This window comes from Micropterus salmoides, unplaced genomic scaffold, assembly GCF_014851395.1.
Source record: "Micropterus salmoides isolate LMB-PRFRI ecotype aquatic unplaced genomic scaffold, ASM1485139v1 Ms_hic_scaffold_2806, whole genome shotgun sequence".
In the NCBI taxonomy this organism is placed as follows: Eukaryota; Metazoa; Chordata; class Actinopteri; order Centrarchiformes; family Centrarchidae; genus Micropterus; species Micropterus salmoides.
Window position 1 is genome coordinate 1 of NW_024042047.1, and position 14473 is coordinate 14473.

The 14473-nt window shown below is 39.4% G+C and overlaps 1 protein-coding gene across 1 annotated transcript; it reads left to right on the top strand.

The window, feature by feature from the left end:
* Positions 1 to 637: 637 nt before the first annotated feature.
* LOC119881926 lies at positions 638 to 14244 on the top strand (the record flags this gene model as incomplete). The annotated part of the gene is given in 11 exon segments (XM_038692002.1): positions 638 to 1150; positions 1282 to 1446; positions 2904 to 3416; positions 3560 to 3724; positions 8974 to 9486; positions 9618 to 9782; positions 11241 to 11549; positions 11552 to 11752; positions 11883 to 12047; positions 13509 to 14021; positions 14153 to 14244. Coding segments are annotated over 11 exon segments (3314 nt in total), but the record flags the coding sequence as incomplete, so codon positions are not given.
* Positions 14245 to 14473: the final 229 nt, after the last annotated feature.

Here is a 14473-nt window from a genome sequence, read left to right on the forward strand (position 1 = left end):
TTGTTTGTCAAGTTACATTTAGGTTGCCAAAATAAAGTATCTATTTTGATGTTTTTACTAAACTAAATGCTAAAACTGAAAATAAATAAGTAGTAATTCATTTTCAATTTTACATTTTAGTAACACAAATCTTAATGGCATAAATTCATACTTTGGTATGAAAAAAGCTCTTATAGATCGTTTTTTAATGCACATGTACATCATGAAAACATCTCTATGTTAAAAATTTTTTTCAAGAGGTACTGAAAACCAGTATTCTGTCCATTAAGGCTGGGATCATTATTCTTAGAAAATCTAATAAGTGAGATCCATAACAGAAGCGAGTTGTTCATGCCCAGGGGTTTCATTATCAGTTATAGAAATGTCTGCTAGTTTACAATTTTATGTTCTGTTATAGCTCCATCAGAATCAACTTTATTGCTATAGAAAAATAAATTATTAACTGGTATCAAGTAATATCAAGAAAGCAATGTGACCTTGAGTGTTGTTTACTACACTGTATTCAGATAGTGAAAGCAAAACTAACCAGCTTTTTGTTGTTGTGGTTGTCTGTGACACATGCGCAAAGAAATCACTTTGTGCAAACATGACTTGCATGTAAAGATTTTTTTAAAAGATTGTTTTGGTACCTTTGCAGTTGTTGGGTCAGAGAGGTCACTCCGGTGTGGCCTGTCCTGCCTCGGTCCTCTGACCTTCTACTCTCAGGCTGTGGGAGACAATGTGCGCCTGAGCCAGGGGTGTCGACTCGCAGAGAGGACGGGGAAGACGTTCAGGAACGGCCTGGTGTTCAGCAGCCGCCCAGTGAAGGTCCAGGAGAGGATTCGTCTGAGGGTGGAGAAGGATTTGATGAACTGCCAAGGAGCTCTGCGTGTGGGCTTCACCAACGTGCCACCTTCAGCCAGATCTCAGCCTCTGCCCGACATGGCCATCCCCAACCTCACTGACATCTCCGGGCACTGGGCTGCTCCCGTGCATGAATCCTACTGCCAAGCAGGTTCAGAGCTTGAGTTCTGGGTTTCCAATGGAGGCTCCTTATATATTACTAGCAACAACATCAGGCAGCACAAACTACTGACAGGAGTGGATCTGAGCAAGCCGCTGTGGGCCATGATAGACATCTACGGACAGACGTGCTCCATTTTCCTTCTGGGTAAGTTTACTGTTAGATAACGATGTGTTTGGGCTGCACGGCCCGTTTTCTTGTTCTTATTTATTTGTTGACCATGCCAAGTAATTGTGTGAATGACTATTGTAAAAAGATGTATCTACACTCTGCTGCAGGCTCAGAGAAAAGGGAGCTGTTTCGCACCAGAAGGTCCTGTCCTGCACCTGAACGCCCCACCTCACTGGATGTTGACAATCCCAGCAGGATGACTCCTGTTGTGTCGAACCTCCACGGAGACAGCGAGCAATGCATCTCCTGTCTTGACATGGAAGTCCCAGCAGGTAAGAAAGAGTCCTTCCAACCCAATACTGATTTTTGACCCTTAACTGATTGAATCAGTGAAATCAGCTGTTTGCATTGATTGAGAACATGGCACATATGCAGGAGATGAGAGATAACTAGAAACTAGCCGTTTTACTGGAAACGTTAAGCTTATGACTGATGAGGAAAGGGCTTCACATGTAAAAAAAGTTACTACACATGTGAGTCACACCTGCATGATACTAAGTTAACATTTAATACATTCTTTATCAAATTAACAAATGCATTGATTAAATACAGTGTTTACTTTAATCAGTCATCTTTGCATGAATGGTAAACCTTCACCTGTTGCTCAAAGTCAAGCACGTGTCTGCTAGTTTCCTTATTACTTGTTTACAATTTTATCTCCTATTTACAACTTTATTGAAGCAAATGATTAACTGGCATCCGTTTATATTAAAGAATAATCATTAGGCATGTAGTCATAATATGACCTAAAGGATCAAGACATGTTTTATTCTGCTGTTTATGATGCTGACAGCAAGGCCTGCAATAGGTTGCATGAAAACAGCCTCTTATTATTTGTGGATCTTACAAGATCTCCGCTTGATCTGCAATTTACAGCACTGCTTAAATTATCTGTAAAGTCCTCTGTTAACTACAATTTGTTAAGTTCAATTTAGGATGTCAAAATATATATGAATTATCACTTTTGTTGTTATTACTAAACTTAATACTAATACTGAAAATAAATAAATAATAATTCATTTAGAATTCTACATTTTAGTAACACAAATCTTAATGGCATAAATTTACTTTGGTATGAAAAAGCTCTTATAGTTTCTTTTTAATGCACATGTACATCAAGAACACATTCTAAGTTAATTTCTTTTTCAAGAGCTACTGAAAGAAACTATTCTTTCCTTTAAGAATGTGGTCATTATTCTTAAGAATCTGATTGGTGAGATACAAAACTAAAGTGAGTTGTTCATGCCCAGGTCTTTTGTTATCAGTTATAGAAAGAAGAGTGTCTGCTAGTTTCATTATTACTTTTTTATTTATTTTAACTGCGGTTTATAGCTCCATCATTATCAACTTTATCGCTGTAGAATAACAAGTTATTAGATTAGATGATGTTAAGAAATTTCTCTTTATTATGTGTTTTATCAAATATGTCACTTATTCCTAACAGCTTAAGCTTAGTAGAATTAGTTACCTATGACACAAACAATCTTCATTTATAGCAGTAAACATTAAGGAGAAAAAATATTGTACTACGAGCACATTCACTGCTTTTAGTCTAAAATGAGTACAGTACAATGTGTTGTTTACTACACTGTATTCAGATAGTGAAAGCAAAACTAACCAGCTTTTTGTTGTTGTGGTTGTCTGTGACACATGCGCAAAGAAATCACTTTGTGCAAACATGACTTGTATGTAACAATTTTTTTAAAAGATTGTTTTGTTTCCTTTGCAGTTGTTGGGTCAGAGAGGTCACTCCGGTGTGGCCTGTCCTGCCTCGGTCCTCTGACCTTCCACTCTCAGGCTGTGGGAGACAATGTGCGCCTGAGCCAGGGGTGTCGACTCGCAGAGAGGACGGGGAAGACGTTCAGGAACGGCCTGGTGTTCAGCAGCCGCCCAGTGAAGGTCCAGGAGAGGATTCTTCTGAGGGTGGAGAAGGATTTGATGAACTGCCAAGGAGCTCTGCGTGTGGGCTTCACCAACGTGCCACCTTCAGCCAGATCTCAGCCTCTGCCCGACATGGCCATCCCCAACCTCACTGACATCTCCGGGCACTGGGCTGCTCCCGTGCATGAATCCTACTGCCAAGCAGGTTCAGAGCTTGAGTTCTGGGTTTCCAATGGAGGCTCCTTATACATTACTAGCAACAACATCAGGCAGCACAAACTACTGACAGGAGTGGATCTGAGCAAGCCGCTGTGGGCCATGATAGACATCTACGGACAGACGTGCTCCATTTTCCTTCTGGGTAAGTTTACTGTTAGATAACGATGTGTTTGGGCTGCACGGCCCGTTTTCTTGTTCTTATTTATTTGTTGACCATGCCAAGTAATTGTGTGAATGACTATTGTAAAAAGATGAAGTGATTTAATGATCTACACTCTGCTGCAGGCTCAGAGAAAAGGGAGCTGTTTCGCACCAGAAGGACCTGTCCTGCACCTGAACGCCCCACCTCACTGGATGTTGACATTCCCAGCAGGATGACTCCTGCTGTGTCGAACCTCCATGGAAACAGCGAGCAATGCATCTCCTGTCTTGACATGGAAGTCCCAGCAGGTAAGAAAGAGTCCTTCCAACCAAATACTGATTTTTGACCCTTAACTGATTGAATCAGTGAAATCAGCTGTTTGCGTTGATTCAAAATATGGCACACATTTGCCTATCTCTTATGTCAGTCTTTGTAATTGTGATTCCTCTGTTTTGTTCACAGGTGAAAGCAGGGCAATGTCCTGTGTGGTGTGCATGGCAAAAGAGGCCAGAATCACTCTGCCCTGTGGCCACAGGTGTTTGTGTGACCGCTGCGCCCCCAAGGTCTGCCAGCAGTTTGGCACCTGCCCTCTATGTCGACGGGACATCTATGCACCATCACTGTAGGGGAGGTCTGTTATTTGGGGGCTCTAAGCTCCGAGACACCAGGCAAGGCTCATCAAATACAAGCTACTGAGTGACTGTAACAAAGAAAACACTACGAGCAGCGCCCACCTAATGTGTCCTGGTAGCCCAGTGGTTGGGGAGGTTTGCCATGTGACCACAGTGTGCCTGATTCAAGCCCAGCCAGGAAACTTTGTCGCATAATTGTTATTCAACTCTGTAAAAGGATTTGTGAACAAAGAGTAAAATGCACTTTTATTGTGATTGCCAAACATCAAACATTTTGATGAGGACAATCTATGACTTATTGCACTCACAGCATAAAGAGTAATGTAATTTGCATTTTTTTCAACTGTACAGTATATTTTGCCTTCTTGATGTTATACATCTTAAATCAAACTTTTTTATTTATTTTTTATCTCAGAAAATGATATTTTTGCATCTTTTGTAAATATGTAAAATATTTATATGTATGTAAAAACAAACAAAGACAAAATAAAATGTCTTATGTCTAATGATATTCTATTTTCTTAGTTCAATTTGTTTATTTATTGTTAAATGTGTGTGTGGCAGATTTAGAGAGTTATAAGACGGAAATAGAATCTCAAAGGCAAACACAGACTCTGTCTTTCCAGCAGCAAATGCTTTAAGTCACAAGCAACAGCAGATCAAACAAATAACAGGGGTTGAGCTCAGCCACCCACTGAGGGCCATGATAGATATCTAGCACTGACATGCCCTATTTACAGGGTAAGTTGAGGTTATGAGGTCCAATTGCTGTATGTTGTACCTTCTCTATTTGTCTTGTTCTTTTCCTTTATAGGCCTGATATTTCACATGATTTACCAAAAGAACATGGCTACACAAAATATGTATTTAGCAATAGCAGTTCTATTAAATCTAAATTACACATCACAATTATAATATCAAGAATTGGGTTTGGCCGATGTGGGTCTCTCTTACTTTCTCCCCTGTAAATGAGCACAGCAGCGGTTGGAGTGAAAGAGAAAGTGCTGCAGCCGCATGACAGAGGCCGGGTCAGAATTAAACAGAGCTGTTTGCTGTTCTCACTTGTTATTTTTCATATATAACCAACCTTTGTGCTGCAAATTGAGTTTTTATTTTACAATATAATGTAACAAGCCTACATACATTATGGACATGTCTCGACCATAAACTATAAAAGAAGGTGTACGGCTACAAGAGATTTCCCTACCAATATCCAGGACTTCTGAATTATCCCTAGCAACAATTTTGATCAAAACAATTAAATATAACTCTTGTTCTTTACTACCAGTCCAATTTGCTTTTAGGTTTTGAAAGAGTATGTCCTTCCCCCTCAGATGCCTCACAGTGGTTTGGTCACCTGTCAAACTTTTTCAGACACTTGGCAACTTCGTTTCTAAAATGTAACTCTGGGAGATGTTTTTCTTGTCCCCACCAACAGTGGCATAAATATTGACCAAACCCCAGTAGGCCTAATAGTTCATGAATAGCCTGTATGACAAAATGATTACAGTTTGAACTGTGTTCCTGAATCAAGTTAAGGAAGCCTTTATGAAACAGCAATGAGTGCATCCCTTGTCTGGCATTGGAAATCCCTCCAGCTCACAATCAATGTCAATGTTTTGTGCTTTGAAAGCATTTCTACAGCTAGATGGATGGTGGCATGTTTGTGATTCTGGCGACACCTGTCTGTCTTCATGGTAAAATATCAACTCCACAGAGATCTTCTCAGGACCACTAAGAGGCAGTGTAAAACTGCTTATCATATGAATGTCCACAGCAGAATAACTCTGTGAAAGTAAGACAAGAGGATGGTTTTGGAACAGTGCATCTTTGGGAATGGACGTTTTTTTCAGGATCAGCCAGAAGGCACAATCCATTTGGAGTGGCACCATGGTAAAAGATAAGCCACGTTAGAATGCAGCCCGGGATTGGCCTGGGTCTCACACACTGCATTAATGCCTTGCCATTGGCTCTATGACTCTATGAACAAATTTAGTCATCTAAATGTTGATATTATGTGACTTACTGTTATGCTTTTTGAATTGGGGTGGATACATCAATGCATTTTTGCAGTATTTAACTACAGGATTGCATAGAATAAATTATTCTAATGCCTAGAATCAAACACTTGGTCTACAGGATATACTTTTCCCTAAAAACATGCTTCACATAAGGGTGTAATACAAGTTAAAATACCTACATCTCGTAATTCAGAATTCAGGTGTGGCCTGCAGAGTAAATTATTGTGACATGACGTCTGGGGAAAAGACATGTGATTTTATGGTCATAGTAGGAGAAAAGCTATAAACTTTCCAAGAGTGATGATGTCATTTAGGATTTCTCATGGCCCATTCCTGTCACATGATTAGGAATGCAAACCAATGAGGACTATTGAAATATGAGCATGTGTCCTGTAGAGGGCGACAAAGCTCTGTACACACTGGTGAGAGAATAGGCAGCAGCAAGTGAGGAAATTTTTAAGAATGAATCTTTGCATGATCTCATCACATACGCATGTTTAGGGTTTCTTTAAATCACAGAGTAAGTCCGGGTAGCGGTGATAGCCAATACTTTTGTGTTTTGGGTATTTTCCACGATGTGTTGAGTCAGGTGGCTTTTTGAACATTTCTCTAAAATGAGGCCAGATTGCATTGCCTTTCCTAAAAGAGATTATTGTACTGTGGGTCCGATAAAATGTCAGTATATACATATCTTTCTACCTCATCTGAGTGTGAGAGGGGGTTTGTCAGCCGTTAATGATACTGATTACAAGGCCCTGCAATATTTGACGTATTTTAACAGCATCTCATCATTTACGGATGTTAATGGTAAGTTAAAGTAGGCTACTGTTTCTTCACTTATGTAAAAGAAATGTACATAAATGTTTGTTTGCATGACCTTTGTCTTTCAGCATAAAACACAATCAAGACCATGACTAATAATGAAAGTGATACTATTCTATATGGGAGCTAATTCCATACAATTCAGGACCTCACATCCGGGTATTCACATTGCTGCTGTAAAAGTCACTGATTAAAACAGAGACCATTTAAGATAAACGTGAGTTGCGCTAAAAACAAAACTACTGTTGGCACCGTGCCCTCCCTCATCAGGTAAATTTCCAAGGTTTGGCTCCTCCCTCAGTCCCTCCCCATTCCTTTTCCTTGTGATGCTGGGATGTGTCTGTTTTGACACCACGTGCACCATGTTTTAAAGCCTGCTCATTAAACCAAGACACAGACTTGACCACATCATCTCTCAAGACAAGAAGACAAGAACAATCTGCCTCTTCAAGATGGAGAAGGAGAGTGACAAGGAGAACTCTGGTGAGATATTTAATCTTGGTCTTCAGTCAACGTGATATGCAATTTACTAAACTGCTTTAACTGTCAGTAAGGTCTTCTATAATCACATTTTGTCAAGTTACATTTAGGTTGCGAAATTATATATAAAGTATCAGTGTTGATGTTACTAAACAAAATACTGCTACTGAAAATAAGTTACTAAAAAATAATAGTAATTCATTTACAGTTTTACATTTTACTAACAAATCCTAATGGCAAAGGTATATTACTTTGGTATATAAAAAAATTGTTTAGTTATAACTGCTGTAAAACTGATCAAAAGAAATAGGAGGAATATAGGATTTATGACCTGTGCCGTAAACTGTGAAATAAAGGAGATGAGAGATAACTAGAAACTATATGTTTTACTGGAAACGTTCAGCTTGTTATTGATGAGTAAAGGGCTTCACATGCAAATTAAGATGTTGCTATGTGTGAGTCACAGGATAAATAAGTTATCATTTACTGCAAATTGTTTTTTTTTATTATACAGTTTTCACTTTAATCATCCATTTTTGCATGAATTGCACACCCGCACCTGTTCCCACAAAGTGAAAGCACAAGCGTCTTGCTTGTTTACTTTTTTTTATTTGCTTTCTGCAACTTTACTGAAACAAATGATTAACTGACAACACTGGGAATGTGATCATAACGCGACCTCGAGGATGATGATATGTCTTTTTCTGCTGTATGATACTGACAGCAAGGCCCGCGATAGGTTGTGTGAAAACAGCCTCTTATCATTTGTGGATCTTACTGGATCCCCCTTGTTTGTCAAGTTACATTTAGGTTGCCAAAATAAAGTATCTATTTTGATGTTTTTACTAAACTAAATGCTAAAACTGAAAATAAATAAATAATAATTCATTTAGAATTCTACATTTTAGTAACACAAATCTTAATGGCATAAATTTGTACTTTGGTATGAAAAAGCTCTTATAGATCGTTTTTTAATGCACATGTACATCAAGAAAACATTTTAAGTTAATTTCTTTTTGCAAGAGCTACTGAAAGAAACTATTCTTTCCTTTAAGAATGTGGTCATTATTCTTAAGAATCTGATTGGTGAGATACAAAACTAAAGTGAGTTGTTCATGCCCAGGTCTTTTGTTATCAGTTATAGAAAGAACGAGTGTCTGCTAGTTTCATTATTACTTTTTTATTTATTTTAACTGCGGTTTATAGCTCCATCATTATCAACTTTATCGCTGTAGAATAACAAGTTATTAGATTAGATGATGTTAAGAAATTTCTCTTTATTATGTGTTTTATCAAATATGTCACTTATTCCTAACAGCTTAAGCTTAGTAGAATTAGTTACCTATGACACAAACAATCTTCATTTATAGCAGTAAACATTAAGGAGAAAAAATATTGTACTACGAGCACATTCACTGCTTTTAGTCTAAAATGACTACAGTACAATGTGTTGTTTACTACACTGTATTCAGATAGTGAAAGCAAAACTACCAGCTTTTTGTTGTTGTGGTTGTCTGTGACACATGCGCAAAGAAATCACTTTGTGCAAACATGACTTGCATGTAAAGATTTTTTAAAAAGATTGTTTTGTTTCCTTTGCAGTTGTTGGGTCAGAGAGGTCACTCCGGTGTGGCCTGTCCTGCCTCGGTCCTCTGACCTTCCACTCTCAGGCTGTGGGAGACAATGTGCGCCTGAGCCAGGGGTGTCGACTCGCAGAGAGGACGGGGAAGACGTTCAGGAACGGCCTGGTGTTCATTAGCCGCCCAGTGAAGGTCCAGGAGAGGATTCTTCTGAGGGTGGAGAAGGATTTGATGAACTGCCAAGGAGCTCTGCGTGTGGGCTTCACCAACGTGCCACCTTCAGCCAGATCTCAGCCTCTGCCCGACATGGCCATCCCCAACCTCACTGACATCTCCGGGCACTGGGCTGCTCCCGTGCATGAATCCTACTGCCAAGCAGGTTCAGAGCTTGAGTTCTGGGTTTCCAATGGAGGCTCCTTATACATTACTAGCAACAACATCAGGCAGCACAAACTACTGACAGGAGTGGATCTGAGCAAGCCGCTGTGGGCCATGATAGACATCTACGGACAGACGTGCTCCATTTTCCTTCTGGGTAAGTTTACTGTTAGATAACGATGTGTTTGGGCTGCACGGCCCGTTTTCTTGTTCTTATTTATTTGTTGACCATGCCAAGTAATTGTGTGAATGACTATTGTAAAAAGATGTATCTACACTCTGCTGCAGGCTCAGAGAAAAGGGAGCTGTTTCGCACCAGAAGGTCCTGTCCTGCACCTGAACGCCCCACCTCACTGGATGTTGACATTCCCAGCAGGATGACTCCTGCTGTGTCGAACCTCCACGGAGACAGCGAGCAATGCATCTCCTGTCTTGACATGGAAGTCCCAGCAGGTAAGAAAGAGTCCTTCCAACCAAATACTGATTTTTGACCCTTAACTGATTGAATCAGTGAAATCAGCTGTTTGCATTGATTGAGAACATGGCACATATGCAGGAGATGAGAGATAACTAGAAACTAGCCGTTTTACTGGAAACGTTAAGCTTACGACTGATGAGGAAAGGGCTTCACATGTAAAAAAAAGTTACTACACATGTGAGTCACACCTGCATGATACATAAGTTAACATTTAATACATTCTTTATCAAATTAACAAATGCATTGATTAAATACAGTGTTTACTTTAATCAGTCATCTTTGCATGAATGGTAAACCTTCACCTGTTGCTCAAAGTCAAGCACGTGTCTGCTAGTTTCATTATTACTCGTTTACAATTTTATCTCCTATTTACATCTTTATTGACGCAAATGATTAACTGGCATCCGTTTATATTAAAGAATAATCATTAGGCATGTAGTCATAATATGACCTAAAGGATCAAGACATGTTTTATTCTGCTGTTTATGATGCTGACAGCAAGGCCTGCAATAGGTTGCATGAAAACAGCCTCTTATTATTTGTGGATCTTACAAGATCTCCGCTTGATCTGCAATTTACAGCACTGCTTAAATTCTGTAAAGTCCTCTGTTAACTACAATTTGTTAAGTTCAATTTAGGATATCAAAATATATGAATTATCACTTTTGTTGTTATTACTAAACTTAATACTAATACTGAAAATAAATAAATAATAATTCATTTAGAATTCTACATTTTAGTAACACAAATCTTAATGGCATAAATTTGTACTTTGGTATGAAAAAGCTCTTATAGTTTGTTTTTTAATGCACATGTACATCAAGAAAACATTCAAAGTTAATTTCTTTTTGCAAGAGCTACTGAAAGAAACTATTCTTTCCTTTAAGAATGTGGTCATTATTCTTAAGAATCTGATTGGTGAGATACAAAACTAAAGTGAGTTGTTCATGCCCAGGTCTTTTGTTATCAGTTATAGAAAGAACGAGTGTCTGCTAGTTTCATTATTACTTTTTATTTATTTTAACTGCGGTTTATAGCTCCATCATTATCAACTTTATCGCTGTAGAATAACAAGTTATTAGATTAGATGATGTTAAGAAATTTCTCTTTATTATGTGTTTTATCAAATATGTCACTTATTCCTAACAGCTTAAGCTTAGTAGAATTAGTTACCTATGACACAAACAATATTCATTTATAGCAGTAAACATTAAGGAGAAAAAATATTGTACTACGAGCACATTCACTGCTTTTAGTCTAAAATGAGTACAGTACAATGTGTTGTTTACTACACTGTATTCAGATAGTGAAAGCAAAACTTACCAGCTTTTGTTGTTGTGGTTGTCTGTGACACATGCGCAAAGAAATCACTTTGTGCAAACATGACTTGCATGTAAAGATTTTTTAAAAAGATTGTTTTGTTTCCTTTGCAGTTGTTGGGTCAGAGAGGTCACTCCGGTGTGGCCTGTCCTGCCTCGGTCCTCTGACCTTCCACTCTCAGGCTGTGGGAGACAATGTGCGCCTGAGCCAGGGGTGTCGACTCGCAGAGAGGACGGGGAAGACGTTCAGGAACGGCCTGGTGTTCATTAGCCGCCCAGTGAAGGTCCAGGAGAGGATTCGTCTAAGGGTGGAGAAGGATTTGATGAACTGCCAAGGAGCTCTGCGTGTGGGCTTCACCAACGTGCCACCTTCAGCCAGATCTCAGCCTCTGCCCGACATGGCCATCCCCAACCTCACTGACATCTCGGGCACTGGGCTGCTCCCGTGCATGAATCCTACTGCCAAGCAGGTTCAGTGCTGGAGTTCTGGGTTTCCAATGGAGGCTCCTTATACATTACTAGCAACAACATCAGGCAGCACAAACTACTGACAGGAGTGGATCTGAGCAAGCCGCTGTGGGCCATGATAGACATCTACGGACAGACGTGCTCCATTTTCCTTCTGGGTAAGTTTACTGTTAGATAACATGTGTTTGGGCTGCACGGCCCGTTTTCTTGTTCTTATTTATTTGTTGACCATGCCAAGTAATTGTGTGAATGACTATTGTAAAAAGATGTATCTACACTCTGCTGCAGGCTCAGAGAAAAGGGAGCTGTTTCACACCAGAAGGTCCTGTCCTGCACCTGAACGCCCCACCTCACTGGATGTTGACAATCCCAGCAGGATGACTCCTGCTGTGTCGAACCTCCACGGAGACAGCGAGCAATGCATCTCCTGTCTTGACATGGAAGTCCCAGCAGGTAAGAAAGAGTCCTTCCAACCAAATACTGATTTTGACCCTTAACTGATTGAATCAGTGAAATCAGCTGTTTGCATTGATTGAGAACATGGCACATATGCAGGAGATGAGAGATAACTAGAAACTAGCCGTTTTACTGGAAACGTTAAGCTTACGACTGATGAGGAAAGGGCTTCACATGTAAAAAAAAGTTACTACACATGTGAGTCACACCTGCATGATACATAAGTTAACATTTAATACATTCTTTATCAAATTAACAAATGCATTGATTAAATACAGTGTTTACTTTAATCAGTCATCTTTGCATGAATGGTAAACCTTCACCTGTTGCTCAAAGTCAAGCACGTGTCTGCTAGTTTCATTATTACTCGTTTACAATTTTATCTCCTATTTACATCTTTATTGACGCAAATATTAACTGGCATCCGTTTATATTAAAGAATAATCATTAGGCATGTAGTCATAATATGACCTAAAGGATCAAGACATGTTTTATTCTGCTGTTTATGATGCTGACAGCAGGGCCTGCAATAGGTTGCATGAAAACAGCCTCTTATTATTTGTGGATCTTACAAGATCTCCGCTTGATCTGCAATTTACAGCACTGCTTAAAATATCTGTAAAGTCCTCTGTTAACTACAATTTGTTAAGTTCAATTTAGGATGTCAAAATATATATGAATTATCACTTTTGTTGTTATTACTAAACTTAATACTAATACTGAAAATAAATAAATAATAATTCATTTAGAATTCTACATTTTAGTAACACAAATCTTAATGGCATAAATTTGTACTTTGGTATGAAAAAGCTCTTATAGTTTGTTTTTTAATGCACATGTACATCAAGAAAACATTCAAGTTAATTTCTTTTTGCAAGAGCTACTGAAAGAAACTATTCTTTCCTTTAAGAATGTGGTCATTATTCTTAAGAATCTGATTGGTGAGATACAAAACTAAAGTGAGTTGTTCATGCCCAGGTCTTTTGTTATCAGTTATAGAAAGAACGAGTGTCTGCTAGTTTCATTATTACTTTTTTATTTATTTTAACTGCGGTTTATAGCTCCATCATTATCAACTTTATCGCTGTAGAATAACAAGTTATTAGATTAGATGATGTTAAGAAATTTCTCTTTATTATGTGTTTTATCAAATATGTCACTTATTCCTAACAGCTTAAGCTTAGTAGAATTAGTTACCTATGACACAAACAATATTCATTTATAGCAGTAAACATTAAGGAGAAAAAATATTGTACTACGAGCACATTCACTGCTTTTAGTCTAAAATGAGTACAGTACAATGTGTTGTTTACTACACTGTATTCAGATAGTGAAAGCAAAACTTACCAGCTTTTTGTTGTTGTGGTTGTCTGTGACACATGCGCAAAGAAATCACTTTGTGCAAACATGACTTGTATGTAACAATTTTTTAAAAAGATTGTTTTGTTTCCTTTGCAGTTGTTGGGTCAGAGAGGTCACTCCGGTGTGGCCTGTCCTGCCTCGGTCCTCTGACCTTCCACTCTCAGGCTGTGGGAGACAATGTGCGCCTGAGCCAGGGGTGTCGACTCGCAGAGAGGACGGGGAAGACATTCAGGAACGGCCTGGTGTTCATTAGCCGCCCAGTGGAGGTCCAGGAGAGGATTCTTCTGAGGGTGGAGAAGGATTTGATGAACTGCCAAGGAGCTCTGCGTGTGGGCTTCACCAACGTGCCACCTTCAGCCAGATCTCAGCCTCTGCCCGACATGGCCATCCCCAACCTCACTGACATCTCCGGGCACTGGGCTGCTCCCGTGCATGAATCCTACTGCCAAGCAGGTTCAGAGCTTGAGTTCTGGGTTTCCAATGGAGGCTCCTTATACATTACTAGCAACAACATCAGGCAGCACAAACTACTGACAGGAGTGGATCTGAGCAAGCCGCTGTGGGCCATGATAGACATCTACGGACAGACGTGCTCCATTTTCCTTCTGGGTAAGTTTACTGTTAGATAACGATGTGTTTGGGCTGCACGGCCCGTTTTCTTGTTCTTATTTATTTGTTGACCATGCCAAGTAATTGTGTGAATGACTATTGTAAAAATATGTATCTACACTCTGCTGCAGGCTCAGAGAAAAGGGAGCTGTTTCGCACCAGAAGGTCCTGTCCTGCACCTGAACGCCCCACCTCACGGATGTTGACATTCCCAGCAGGATGACTCCTGCTGTGTCGAACCTCCATGGAAACAGCGAGAATGCATCTCCTGTCTTGACATGGAAGTCCCAGCAGGTAAGAAAGAGTCCTTCCAACCAAATACTGATTTTTGACCCTTAACTGATTGAATCAGTGAAATCAGCTGTTTGCGTTGATTCAAAATATGGCACACATTTGCCTATCTCTTATGTCAGTCTTTGTAATTGTGATTCCTCTGTTTTGTTCACAGGTGA